Source organism: Gigantopelta aegis, unplaced genomic scaffold (genome assembly GCF_016097555.1).
Source record: "Gigantopelta aegis isolate Gae_Host unplaced genomic scaffold, Gae_host_genome ctg4570_pilon_pilon, whole genome shotgun sequence".
Classification (NCBI taxonomy): Eukaryota; Metazoa; Mollusca; class Gastropoda; order Neomphalida; family Peltospiridae; genus Gigantopelta; species Gigantopelta aegis.
The window spans coordinates 2,903-18,688 of record NW_024533931.1 but is presented as its reverse complement, the minus strand read 5'-3'; the positions used below and the strand labels follow the sequence as shown (position 1 = coordinate 18,688).

The window sequence follows — 15,786 nt, the reverse complement described above, 5'->3', positions numbered from 1 at the left end:
AACTATTTTGGACATTATTAACATATTTTATTAGGTCATGTGTATATATGTCATTTCATTAGTTCAATCATAATCATCTGTTATAATTTAACATAATATTACAAGGTTTTCAAAACTAAAAACTTCTGGGAATGCAACCCCATGCTCATGGAACAGTTATTACTACTGATAACATTTTAGCCCCCCTAATCCCTACTATCTTCCTACCCCTATGTATATATATATATATACATATATAATATTTACGTCACTGGTCATGTTATTATGTTATTCTGACATTAGGTTTTTGGGTGTGCAAAAAACTAATTGAACATCGAAATAAATGTCATGAAGATAGTATTGAGATAGTCGTCCATCATTTTAATAGCTTTCAAATGTTTGAAAAGTGGAAAAATGAAGAAGAACGTCGTTCCAAGTCTTCTTATGTACAACACAATGCTAGTCGTATGCAAGGTGTTAATAGGAAAAGCTATTTTATTGTCATCGTTCAGGTATTGTCCGATCAGAAGGTAAAGGCCTCAGAGCTCTCAAAACACAAGGATCATGTAAGATGAATGAATTCTGTACAGCACACATGACAGTGACTGAAGACACAATAACCAAGAAAGTTAAAGTTTCATACTGTAGTCATCATAGTAACAATGAGCCAGAGATTTGTCATATGAAGGTTCTTGAAGACATAAAGAATATTGTGGCTGCCAAGCTTGCAGAGGAGTCTCAATTGATCGAATACTTGATGACAATGTTACAGGGAGTCTAGAAAGAGAGCATATTATGAATCGTCAGGATATTCATAATATACAATATCAACTTAATCTGGAAAGTGTAGAGAAGCATCAAAATGACCACACAAGTGTATCAGCTTGGGTGACAGAAATGAAAGAATGGAATATAATCCTATTTTAATATTCAAGAACCAAGGAGAGGAACAAGGAGATGATTGTGATGACTTAGCCAAAAATGACTTTCTTTTGGCAATTCAAACGGAGTATCAGCGTGATATAACGATCAAATATGGGGAGAAAGTCATATGTATGGACGACACCCATGGGACTAATATGTATGACTTTACATTAATTACTGTCTTGGTTATTGATGACCACGGAGAAGGGATTCCTGTTGCGTGGGCTCTGTCAAACAGGGTCGACACAGCATTACTTACACAATTCTTGAAGCCTTTAAAAGGAAATGTAGATTGTGGTATTTTAGCATAAATTTACACTTAATTATTATATTATTATCACTTTTGTCACTGTAATGTAAATTGATGTTATTTTCTTGATATTATTAATTGTTAATCTTTTGGTTTCTTTTCTTGTATAAATAGTTCATTTTGTTTAGTAGAAGAAAAAAAAGTTTTTCTTAGAGTTCTATCATTACACTTGCAACCGCAAGCAAAGATATCAACGATATCACAATTGGCGATGAGGGATGTGGATTTTCACTATTATCATGGCAACTTACAGTTCGGAACTCTTAAAGAATTTAACTGAAATGAAGGATCAATCACCTCATATCTGGAACGTGTTGACCTTTACTTTACTGCAAACTCTGTTCCAGGGGACAAGCAAGTTCCCATTCTTCTGACCTGTATTGGTACGTCTACGTATACTCTTCTCAGTGATCTTCTTGCTCCATCTCGGCCCAGCACCAAGTCCTTGACCGAGATCTCAGATATCTTACGGAAGCATTTTGAACCAAAAAAGAGCCATCATAGCTCAACGGTATCACTTTCACAAACGCAATCAAGCCGTGGGGAAATCTATTGCTGATTATGATGCTGCTCTATGCAAGCTAGCGACTAACTGTAAATTCGGGGACTACCTAGAGGATGCTCTTCGTGACCGATTCGTATGTGGGCTGAGTAACGAAGTGATACAGCGACGTTTACTTCCCGAGCCTGACCTCACTCTCACCAAAGCGATGTAACTAGCTCAAGGTATGTTAGCCGCTGAACGTAACTCCAAATCCCTTAAAGGTACTGAGTTCGCCGTTCGAAAACTTCGTGGCAAACTCCCCCTTCACCTAAGACGCAACAACCGTGTTACCGATGTGGGAAGTCAAGTCACTCACCTATGAATTGTAAATTCAAGGACGTTGAATGTCATTCATGTGGAAAGAAAAGCCATATTGCCCCAGTTTGCCGAACTAAACATAAGAAATGGACCAATGCAGCCACTGGACGTATTAAGAAACCTTTCACAGCCAATATTGTGAATGAGGACAGCATCGATGATACCGACTCCGATAGTGATGAACACTATTTATTTGAGCTGCGTGAATCATCCTCCCATCCAATGGAAGTAACCGTGACCATCGAAGACAAACCACTTGTTATGGAGGTAGACACCGGCGCCGCCGTATCTATCATCTCGGAAGCAACTCGAACGAAATTATTTCCACATCTCAAATTACATAAGTCCAAGGTTGTCCTGAAGACATACATGGATGAACCTATACAAGTTAAGGGACAACTTAATGTCCACGTTAGCTACAAAGGACAGACTTCACCTCAAAACTGGTGGTGGTTAATGGGCTGGTCCAAACCTCTTTGGAAGGAACTGGCTGAAGTACATCCGACTGGACTGGCACAGAATTGCCACAGTACAGCCTGGGTCCCAAGGAGTGCAAGCTCTGTTGCAACAGCACTCAAACCTCTTTAAAGATGAGCTAGGAACTGTCAATTCATACAAGGCAACTCTTCATATCAAACCCGAAGCCACACTGAAATTTTTCAAACCTTGTCTTGTCCCATTTGCAATTAAAGGTGCTGTAGGAAAGGAACTGGATTGACTGGAACAACAAGGAATAATCAGGAAGGTCGACCCTAGTGACTGGGCTGCACCTATTGTTGTAGTGCCTAAGAAAGATGGAAGGTTCCGCCTGTGTGGTGACTATAATGTAACAAACAACCAAGCTCTGTCAATAGACCAATACCCATTGCCTAAGCCAGCAGACTTGTTTGCTACTTTAGCTAATGGAACCCTATTTAGCAAATTGGATCTCTCTCAAGCCTATCTGCAACTACAACTGGATGAAACTTCTCTGCCATATCTGACAGCAAATTCACACCAAGGGTTGTATCAATATACACGTCTTTCCTTCAGGGTAGCTTCAGCTCCTGCAATTTTTCAGAGACTCATGGACACAATTCTACATGACGTCCCAGGCGTCATTTGTTATATACATGATATCTTAGTCACTGGCAAAACCAAAGAGGATCATCTGCGTAACCTAAAAGAAGTTTTCCAACGCCTGGAGAAACATGGGTTCAGAGTTAAGCGAGAAAAGTGCATTTTTCTTCAAGAATCTGTTGAGTATCTAGCTCATCAGATTGATCAAACTGGTATACAAGCAGTTCCAAGCAAGATTGACGCTATTGTAAATGCTCCAGAACCTACAAATGTCCAGGAACTTAGATCATTCCTGGGATTATTGAACTACAATGGGAAATTCATTCAGAATCTTTCTAGTATCTTACATCCTCTTAATCGATTACTTCAAGTTAAACAGAAATGGGATTGGACAGAAGAATATTCTCAAGCTTTCAAAAGGGCCAAAGACCAGTTAACATCTTCGGAAGTGCTGATACACTATGACCCCAAATTACCAATCAACCTGGCTACTGATGCCTCAGCATATGGAATAGGGGCTGTAATGTATTGCCTGATGGCACAGAGAGGCCAATTTCTTTTGCTTCACACACCCCTGACTGCATCTGAAAAGAACTATGCTCAACTGTTGCTAGGAGCTATGTGTGGTGGAATAGCATGGACAAAGATATTGAAGACCTAGCCAAGTCAAGAACAAAAGTCAAATCGTCCAGTAGCACCACTTCATCCATGGGCCTGGCCAACAGCACCATGGAAGAGAGTTCATGTGGATTTCGCTGGACCTTTTCTACACAAGATGTTCCTGATACTGTTAGATGCACACCCTAAGTGGCCAGAAGTTGTACCAATGTGTTCCACTACAGCTTCACAGACCATTGAGGCTCCCAAATCATTTTCTCAAAATATGGGTTACCAGAACAACTTGTATCTGATAATGGACCCCAATTTTTCATCAGATGAATTTGCACAGTTCATGAGAGCCAATAGGATCAAGCATATCCAGAGCGCTCCTTATCACCCCTCATCCAATGGTCTTGCTGAGAGGTTTGTTCAGACCTTCAAAAGAGCTATGAAAGCTTGAGAAAGGATGGTGGATCTCTGAACCCACGGCTATCACGATTTCTATTCAATTATCGATCAACATCTCATGCAACTACAAACGTATCACCTGCTGAACTGTTTCTTCGGAGAAAGATTCGAACTCGATTCGATCTTTTTAAACCAGATGTAGAGAGTTTCGTGACCTCTAAGCAGTCACAACAGAAGAAGTATTACGATAGCCATTCCAAACTCAGGACCTTTACACCAGGTCAAACTGGTGATGGCAAAGTCTTCAATTCACGCTACAAATGGGCTCCCGGCCTGATAGATGAATGTTCGGGACCCCTCTCATGCACTGTTAAACTACAAGATGGCAAGATTATACGCAGGCAAGTTGACCATTTACGTGACAGATCTACAATTATTCCTACTGAGTGTACCTATCCTGATTTTGACTTATTCCCACATTAGAGCTCGGAATTATCCCCAAGATTGGAACCATCTACCAATGTTCCCGTTAGACGTTATCCTCAGAGGGATCGTCGTCCCCCTGACAGACTTGTAATGTGATTTTGGACTTATACATTTAACAGGGGAGGAAATGTGGTATTTTTAGCATAAATTTACACTTAATTATTATATTATTATCACCTTTGTCACTGTAAATGTAAATTGGTGTTATTTCCTTGATATTATTAATTGTTAATCTTTTGGTTTCTTTTCTTGTATAAATAGTTCATTTTGTTTTGGTTTAGTAGAAGAAAAAAAAGTTTTCTTAGAGTTCTATCATTACCCTTGCAACCGCAAGCAAAGATATCAACGATATCACATAGGTGATTTAAGAACAAGTGTTTTTATGTCAGACATGGCAGATCAATTTTTTTATCCTGGGTTGGAGTATTTGGTAAATATGACACAAAACGACTCTATTGTACATGGCATGTTGACAAGGCGTGGAGAAAGGGATTGAATACCTATGCCAAGAGTAACCAGGATAAGATTGACATTTATCACCACTTAAGAGTTCTACTGATTGAAATTGACAAAGACACTTTTTCACACTAGACTTCAGCAATTTCTATCCTATCTGCTTAACCATAAGCATATTACATTTTATACATACTTTAATGACACTTACGTACCACATGTCACTAGTTGGGCTTTTTGTCATCGTGTTGGTGCACTTGTCAATACTAGCATGTTCGTGGAAGCTTTCCACAGAAAGATTAAAACACTTTACTTAGCAAAAAAACAAATCGTAGAATTGACGAGCTTTTATATATCCTATTGAAAATATCTCGTGACATTGTTTTTGAGGGGTTACGCAAGGACGAAATTGGAAAGAGGTCACACAGAAAATGTGAAATTACTAAACAGTGCTCAGAGGCCAAAAAAATGAAGCAAAAGGAATCAAGGCATCATTAATAACAGGAAACAAGTGGCATGTCATGTCTGCAAGCAAGTCAGGCGAGTTGTATGATGTAACACTGCATTTGGAGTCATGTGATTGTCTCCTAAAGTGTAATTGTTGTGATGTATGTGTACATATGTATTCATGTTCCTGTGTTGATTATGCAGTCCACTATACTGCGTGCAAACATGTACACTTGGTTCATCTTCAAATATCTGAAGAAGAGAATGGTGTATTGATGGATGTTAATAATGGAGAAGAACATGAGACAGCTTCAATAGAAGAACCTCAAATAAAAAATCTCCAACACCTTTAACTGATGAGCCTGAAACAAATGAACCACATCCATGTACAACTACAGAAACTGTTGAAGATACTACTACAGAAGAAAGACTTGATTATTACTCTAGACTTCTCCAGTCAAGAAATACAGACTCACTTTTAGATTGCAAGCAAACCTTTCAGCATAAAGCAGCAGAATTACAATTACTGGTAGAGTCTTGCTCTAACCGTGACACCATTACATCTGCTATATCACATCTCTCATCTGCAATTTGTCTGTTAAAGGCTGATAAGACATGTCAGAGTAGTATTACACAAATGCTACCTGTTCACAACGTCCTGCACCAAATTCTAACAGTGAGAAGCAAATAAGATATCAGAGTACGAAGAAAAGAAAGGTTGTATATTCTCGATGGGTCAAGCCTAGTTTTGAGGAGGAGCAAAGAGCAAAGGAGAATATGTCCAGAAAAGTTTCTATCCAGGTATGTGGTGTCTGCTTCAATGAAGACAATGATGACAATGATCAAGAAGACATAGTTGACTTGATAGAATGCCAGGTCTGTACACTATGGGTACATCTAGCTTGTGCATGTGAACAAAATAATGACTATGTGTGCTTGCATTGTAGAAGAAATGAAGTTTAGAAGTTGAAACTAACTGGTTTACTGACTTGTATGTATATGTGCATGTATTACTATTATTATGATATACTTTAACCACTCTCTGCATTTCTCTCTTATCTCACACTCATTCTCTTGAAATGTAGAAACAAAGAAATAAATTACTTATAATCACAAACGCAATATAATACGCAATATAATAGGCGTGGTTCCCCACCCATGCCAATATACGCAGATTTGCGGAGTTTTACGGGTGGCTAACGTACTGCGACTAATAGCTAGTCTGACATGGAATCGACAATGTTTGCAAAAGCAGTTTAATAAATATTATAGAATTTCTTTATCCAGAGAAATTCCGGGAGGTAAGTATCAAATAGCTTGAAGTTCATAGTTAGCTCTCTCCTCATTATACGTTTACACCACATTGATTTTATAATTTCTACTGCTCCTATGTCAGTGTCAACAAAGTTGACAGAGTGGTTCACAGTGACATAGGTGTGGTTGTGGCAAATCATATCTTGTATTCCACAATATTATGCCCTCTACTCATCACTGTAAATACACTTCCAGGATTGATATACCTCTCTATAATTGGCACCAGAGTGTCTACATCTCTACTTTTAACTTCTACAAGAAAAAGTAGTAGTTTCCTGTAGCCTCTCTGTTCCATTGAAGCATACCTATCTGGTAAATGAGTGTTAGTTATGGTAACAAGCATATATTTTGTACAGACTTTACTCTTTGAGTATCCCTTGCACTAGTATAGAAACTACCTATCTAGTAACAAAGCAAGTGTTATGCAGAGTACAAATGAAACTGAGGTTAGCTTATTAGTTAAAATGGTGACTGTGTCCTGATTGGCCAAATTTTCTGCATATACTTTTTGTTTGTTTCTTTGAGTTATAGGAAACATCCTCTGTACACATGTCTTAAATTAACTCAGTTAGTTCAGTTGAAATAGTATCCATCTCTTCCCCATAGCTTCAATTATTTCAAACTTGTACAATAAACTACTAAAGATTATTTTTGGCTTCTATAGTTGGTTTATGTATATTGAAGTAAACTAATTTAAGCTTTGTGTTAACTTAGAATTAGGTTTACATTGTATTGAAGAAACTAAGGTAATAAAGACTTTAAGTTTACAAAATGCTATTTTAAGTAATATAGTTGAGATCTCCAAAAAATGAAGAGGTGTGCTTGAATTCCATCATGCAACCAATATTTTCTGAAAAAAAAAACCTCAAAGAGTAAAAATACATACCCTAAATGTTGAGTTTTGTTCTAATTAGTAAGGTGTTATTTTAAAATATTGGCATTTATTCATGGTAATATACAATTTGTTTTTCCTACATATTTCCATGGTTGTTGCATGTGTAAAATTTTCGCTTTGAGAATTGTTCATGTAGTAGGCTTTTGTAATTAAAATGTACTCCATATGATGATACTGGGAGATATTTCAGTATTTAGTCGTCGACATGGTATCCCTTGCCATAATATGATATACTGTTTTCTTTGCGTGTCAAAACATTGAAGTTTGATTTAATTGATACCATATACATATATAGCACATGAGCATTTATCGTCCCTCGATGCTGTACTTGTTCTTTACTAATACAAAATCACAGTACCGTAACGATCAGGAGGGTGTCTAGTCCTGGTAGGATAGCGTGATGTAGGCATTTCGGCACAGTTCACTTCATCAGGATAATCATCAACATTTTCCAAATTATCACCAATATTAAATGTCCTTGATGGCTGAACTGAATTATGAGTTTTTATTTACAATATGTGGAAGACGAGTGCCTGGCTGACATGGTTTTAATCTGTCAAATTGAACTACCATTCTTTTTTTCGTATTAAGGTGATGTTGAACCCGGTAAGTGATGTCAGATAATTTCTTAATGATTCATATGGTCATGACCATGGGTGGTACAATTTCTTAGATTTGCCTTTGGCAACTACAAGTGAATACAACCAAACCAAATCTCCAACAGAATATGGCTTTCCATGAACCTTCTGATTGTAGCATTCTTTCTGCCTCTCGTGCAGTACATTAACTTCTCTCTAACATGCTGATAGGCTGTAGAGATAGTCTTTCTCGTGGCACAAGTAGAACATGTATTACACCTTTTCTTACATCATTTCAGTGCCCTGGCCAGTAAAACCTCTCTTTTAAACGACTTAAGGTCTTCTCCTTTCCTAAATGTCCACTTAGTTCTCCTGAATGTAACTCATCCAATACTTCCTTCTGTAACTTCTCAGGAACCACCCACTGTAAATGGGATGAGGCTCCATCTTGACTTTCAAAATTTCTAAATAATACTTTTCTTTTATCACCAATTGTCCCATATTTGAAGCAATCTACGACTCTTTGGGTTGTCTTTTACTGACTTGTTGGAGTGGTCTTTTTTCCCCATTTCTTTGGCTTTCAGTATTATTCCCACCACTGGATCATCTAATTGCAATTGATACAACTCTGCTGTAGTTTTATCACCAACCAGTCGAACTGTTTCCAATCACTTGACTTGGGCTTCCTTACTGGATCATCATGGCGTTCTTGACACCTTTGTTGACAAGACATTTGTGTTAGAACATCAGCATTATTATGCTTTCTCCCTCGGCTATGAATGTCTTTGAAAGTATGTTCTTCCTTATAAGTTGAAGTTGAAGTAATTGGAGATACTTGTGTGGTTTGTTGAGTCCTTTGGTGATGACATTTGCCAGCTTGACTCACAGCTGCAAGGGTGTCTCATTTCCAACAGAAAGTATCGTGTTCTCAGCTTTAACTTAACAGAAAGCATATCATAAATAACAAAATATTGAACTTAAATAGAACAAAGTACAATAGACAAAGTAAGTTAACCACACAACAAAGAAGTGCAAAGTAAATATGACAAGATCTAATTAACACACATACACTACTTAACAAGTCATTCAGTAAGACAAATACTAATTAACAGGACATTCAGTAGAACAATCAACAAGGTGAAGTGTTGAGTGAACTCTGTTACATAAGTTAGTATTTTTAGTGCTAATGTCAGAATTATATACAAAATTAGTCATTAGTAAACATTTAAATTCAGTCTTATACCAAGTTCTTTCGTTTATTTCATCTTTCCAATACCCTCTGATAACCTTTGCTACACTTTTCACTGGACCACCTGACTGGACAGGCTGTTCAGAAGTACTTGACAATACTCCTCTAACTCGGAGATACTTTTTAAAATTCATTCATTTTTTTGTAATCATTCATTACATCTTTAAAGTTTGGGTATTATAAACAGATTCTGTTATTAATTTCCTATGAAACATTTGTGTAGCAACATTTGGTAGACAACTTGATAACAAGTCAGTTATAACACTGCAGGTTGTTCCTGAAGTATTCTCTTCAATATGCCTTTAACTCTTTCTTGGCTTACAATGTCAGCTCCTGTTTGAATAAAATAGATCATTAAGATATTGAAACTGAATATTAAATATATAGAATGAGTACATTGAGACAGAGTTGCATGTGATAAAATTAACTGCATAAAATTGCTGTTTGAAACTCGTTTTAAATGATTTTCATATTTATTTAGGGTAGGTGTGTCATCTCACATCTTAAACAAGTGGTGACATAATAACATAGCAGTTCAAAGTGCTAATGAGGTGCTCAGACTCGACAAAGTGACATTTGTATCCAAATATAGTGCTGACATCAATAATTATTGGGCTGTGACATCACTTTGAATTTCTATGGTATCAAGCCATAAGTATGTTATACTCCAACCTACATCGTACTGTGTTATACATTTGGTATGAACTGTGATATAACAATCCTCAGATTTGTTTTACTACATATATAGCACACTATATCTGTAATACATCCCAAAAAGTTGGCTATTACCAATACTTATGAGCCAGTACACTATACACTACCCTTTAAGAAGAGTTGCTCAGATATAGTTTCTATTTTGTCTTCATTTAATGGAGGATCAGCTATGTCCTATAATAGAATGAATTAAGATACAGTACAGAGTGGTGTAAGTATGATATATTACAAATTAGTGTGGTATAGGTATGATACACAACAAGTAGACAATAGATTTCTTGTACATGTACATTCTAACTAATTTATACTTACCAAAGGATTACGTCCAGCAAACACACTAAATTGACTGCAACATTCCTTTACTGACATGACTTGATGAATTTTTTGATGATACGAGTGAGGATTTGAAATACGAACACCTATTCTTTATGTGTTGACAATGGTCCTCTTGAAGTGCCATCTCAATATTGAAAAGCACTTTTGTCACTGAAGGAGCAATGCAAAAAAAAAGATCATGGACTCCCACAATTTGTTTAATGTCCACATTATTAGTGTTATTGTCATCATTAACATCACATTTTGCAAGCACTGATGGAGCAACATTTTTTTATATTATAAAGCATGTGTTCACTAACAGGAAGAGTATAAGTTTTTTGCTTCATTGCTAGGAGCAATAAAGTATTTTCTCATATTTAAATGAGTGCATCTCACTCAACTTTAATACTGTCTTAATAACTTTTTAAAAAATATGCAGCTTTTCATGACATTTTCTATTGATATAACTACTGTAACACAATGATACTTTTCTGTTACTTCAACAAATAACTTTGACTTTCTCCCTCTTCCAAAATGCCATTTGTCCACATACGGCAATTACAAGCTATATAGCATTTGAATTTCTTGGTTATCTTCAGCAATTTCACCAGCTTTAAATTTATTGTGGCGTTGCAGACAAACATTATATGAAAAATTAAAAAAAGATGAAGGAATCGTGTTGAGAGAAATTGGTTAAGATCAGGACACCAGACACACCACCCAACTCGTTTATTATCTTAGTACTAATGAGAGATGGGAAAAGTTATAGCTCATCTGATGTCAGAGAAGTTGAAACTGAGATATTGGTTGAACTTTTGCAATGTATTTGATTCTAAAGCATGACAGAACTGAAGACTTCTAAGAACCCAATTAACATAATCAGTATTGTGTTTTTGAAAAATTTTCTTGCAGATTAGACTTAGGCACAATACCAGTATTACTAGCAATATTTCAATCAGTATGTTTTGATTTCCTTAGAAGCAAATAGAACACCATTGACTTCAGTAAGAAGAGTAGCTCTGTCAATAACTATCCATCATTGAGCATCATGATATATTAATGATACTGTACTGAAAATGTCTTCTTTTTAAAAATAATCACACTTTTACAAAAGTAATCAATAGGGGAAAAATTACAACTCAATATGTGAAATAAAAAACTTCACTGTACCTGCACATGTACATAAAATTACAAAAATAAAATGTACATAATCAATTAAGGTCAAAAATTACATTGAACTAAAAGTTATAAACAAAGTCAGATTACATATCTTGGTATAGAATAATCGACTTTAATAAAACAAAAGAGAAGAAGACAGATTTATCAGTCAAATTTTAAAGCAAAAATAAAGATAGTACTCAAGCAGTGAGTAAAAATAACTACATTAAAGAAACACATAGAAAATGTATGTAGTCTAATCAAAAAAAAACATTTGTGATCAGACAAAGTCCCTTATTGTGGAGGAATTTCAAATGTTTATGAAGCTCTTTTCAGATATTGTTCATACCTATATGCTACATTATTTTGTCCAATTGCTCTTAAAGCAGATATTAATTTCCTTCGAGTTGCATTTTCAGCTTTCTCCATAATCCATAACTGATACATCTCAATACACTTATGACATCCAGCTAAAGACACATCACGCAATTCTAGTTGCACACCTAAATGATTCCACTCTGCAGTTTCGGCATGTGTGGCTATTTCTAGAATTGGAGGTTGTTGATCCAAGTCCTGATCTGGTTTAGCAGGTACTCCTACAGCCATGAAATTAAATACTAAAAAGGACATGTTTGTATTGACATTAAATTTAGTACAAAATTGACAAGACCAAGATTATGTACATAGTATGGTAACAAATTGAGATTCACAGTTATGTTGGTCAATGTGTTGCATGGAGTTGTATCATAAATCAAGGATACATACTACAATCACTATAGTATACTTATATGGAATATTTCTAATATAATGGTTTCTTCATTGACAATCAGATATGCCATATTTGTTCTATAGGTCTATAAGCAAAATATTTACTAACTCTACCAGTACAAGTCTGTATACAGCTTTGTATAAATACTAATTCCAAACATCATTCCAGCTATTGATTTTTTAGCAAATTTATTAAGTCAGTTATGTTTTAGCAATTGTAAAGATAGCACAATGAAACAAAGATGACCCTATACTTTGTGGTCCACACAATGCTGCCACATTGATAAGGATAAATTATCTAATGGGCCCTGCAATTATACAAAGACATAGAACCCTCTACATAATATTATGAGATGGGAAATAGCTTGTACCTCCTTTTATGAGATAGCTGTCTAATATCAATAGCTATTGACTTTCTTTTGAAGAGGTCCTTCCATAATTTTCGATAATCATTCTCCAAGTAGTTGGGATTGGACGATTATCGAGCCAATTCTGAAGAGTTTTTGACAACTTTATTAGATGAGAATCATTTGCAGCATGAAAGCCATTAAGAGTATTATTATCAACTCCAAGCAGGTCTCCAATCTCACGCCATTCAGAAGAAGCTGAAGAGAGAAACTTTAGCAGAACATGTTTCTGTGGTTCCGAATCTGTGACAAAGTACAGAATATACTATATACTGGTACTGTAACTTTAATAAAGTCATTACAAACTCATAAAAGTTGAAGATATGTTCCTTGATAACTTAGAAATTAAAAGTTTCTGAAATGTATATTAAAGATATTCTTTAGGCAAGACATTAGCTGCATTAGTGTGTTTTAGAAAAGATTGAAACAGAATTTACTCAATAAAAAAGTGAAATAGGAATGGATTTGCAAATTAACTAATTTCTACATTATTCTTATACAGTATATATAGATTGCTATGACAACATCAAAATTACTCAGTTGTACTGAGTAAGTACTATTATGTCAAAAGATTTCCATTAATTTCATAAGGATAGCAAAATGCACCTTGTGCATAAGACCTTTATATTAAAAAAAATCTGGAGTTACATGTAATGAAATCAATTGTGTCAATATAAAATAGTTGTGTAAACTGCTTAATAATTAATATACTCACCTATATTAGGTATCTCATCTAAACTTTCAGATACTAATATGAGCTACATTTACTAAAATAAGGAGTCACTAACACAATACACAAACCTTTATAGTGGTGTTGCTCAGACAAACTTTCTATATTGTGTCAGGTTAATGGAGGATAATTAATCCCAGTAGTAAGTAAATCCACTGGAATAGGATCAGATGTGTCAAACTCATAGTTAGGTGGCTTCTTAGCTCGTTCCATAATTACTGCTGCAAGTGAAATCTTTTTCCCCGCACCAGTGTTACCACAAAAAAAGTCTTCGCTGCAAGATTCTACAGGAAAGTCTTTTTGACATTGATCAAAGACTCAAACATCTTTAAAATGTCAAACCGATTTATGTTGTCATGATAAACAAGCTCCATTGCTGTTTGATCATTTTGGTTCTTAGCAATGGATTGATTTTTCCTGATGACAAAAGAGATTTTCACAACATCACCATAACAACTCTTGCAAGCAGCATGGAGGGGCGTATTACCGAACTAAAAATAATATTTATTTATAGTATTTCTTTATTTATATCAAAATTTGAAAGTATTTTGCATGTGTGCTAGTTAATTATTATCTCAAAAACCAAAAATGACAATTTTATGCTAATATAAATATTGATAGATATTTTTTGAAGAAATTTTGAAAAAAAAGGTTCAATTCCAGTGATATATAAACATCGAAGCCTGCATTTAAAGAGACTTTATTCCCCTTCACTTTCTAATGGAAATGTATCCACAGTGAGTGAACTGACTGAAATCAGACCTAATTTTTCAGAAAAGCTTTAAAAATTTATCAAATCAATTGTGCACTTACAGTTCTACAAAAATGTTTTGAGTAAGTTAGTTAAAATGTTTTAGGACATAGCATATGTTCTATATTAATCTTATTAATCAATAAACTATTATAATGCATATGACAACTTACATAATCAGCAATGTCAGGGTTAGCACTGTTATAAGAAGAAGCTGAACACATTCATTATTTCCTATCTCAGATGCATGTACAAAGCAGTTTTTGGCCATCCTATGTAAAAGTAAAATCACATATATATAACAAATGATTGTTAATGTATATAAAATGACATAAAAATGTTTAATACAATACTGCATTCTTCCTTCTAACTACAGTAATTATGAGAGAGTTCTTTAACAAATGTTTGATCACTTATTAATAATTTTATTAAAACACTTTGATGTGGTCAATATTCATCTGCCATTACATTCTAAAACTTTAAAAAATGTAATGCAATGTTGTTCAGTTGTTATATGCCAAATCATTGTACCATTACTTTCTATCATAATTTTATAAGTAAGGTGGATAAAATAACATGTTATATAGAATGTTAATTTGTCATTCTATGTATATATAAAACACAAATACATATACATTTCACATAAAAATACTTAAATAAAATGGTAGCATCTTCCTTCTAATTATGACAGTTGTAAGCAAGCATGTTTTTAACATAATAACAAGCCAATATTAGATCATGTATTAATAATTCATTAAGAAAAACACTGATATGGTCAAATATTCAACTGTCATTACATAAGTAATAAATGGAGTCTGCAAATATTCATCAATTTTCTTATCAAATATTTATGAACCAGTATGGAGTATACACCACTTATTAATAGGAAAAATCTTTAATGCAGTGAATTGTCAGACATTGTTGATACAGATTAGATGACCCATTGTCTAAATTGTCATTCTTGGGCTGTTGAGTGTGTACATAATGACCACAATTTAAGTCAAACTGTAACTATTACTAATAGCAGAGGTTGTTTTCTGTAACATGTTTATATGATACTAAGGAGTTCAATGCGTCATGGACCACTTCAACTTTTTAAATGACTATATCATATATAGCGTAGATTTTATCAGATACAAGGCTGTGACATCACTTTGAGCTACGTATACCATGGTAATTTTTTAAGCCACAAACATATTAATAATCCAACCTAGATCATATCATATTGCACATGTTGTTTTGCTGTGACATACCAACCCTTAGGTCTGTTAGCCCCTGGGTTTGTTTACATCACAGCACCTGTATCTACCATATAACCCTCATGGCTGTGTAAGTATACTTAACACTATCAATTATAAGTCACATACTTTGTTAGCAAT

General features: G+C 34.9%; 1 protein-coding gene across 1 annotated transcript; it reads left to right on the top strand.

Moving 5' to 3' along the window:
• Window positions 1-3,141: 3,141 nt before the first annotated feature.
• LOC121392809 (uncharacterized mitochondrial protein AtMg00860-like) lies at window positions 3,142-3,795 on the top strand. Its single transcript, XM_041523882.1, has one exon. It carries the CDS (start codon window positions 3,142-3,144, stop codon window positions 3,793-3,795), a length of 654 nt encoding a protein of 217 aa, XP_041379816.1.
• Window positions 3,796-15,786: the final 11,991 nt, after the last annotated feature.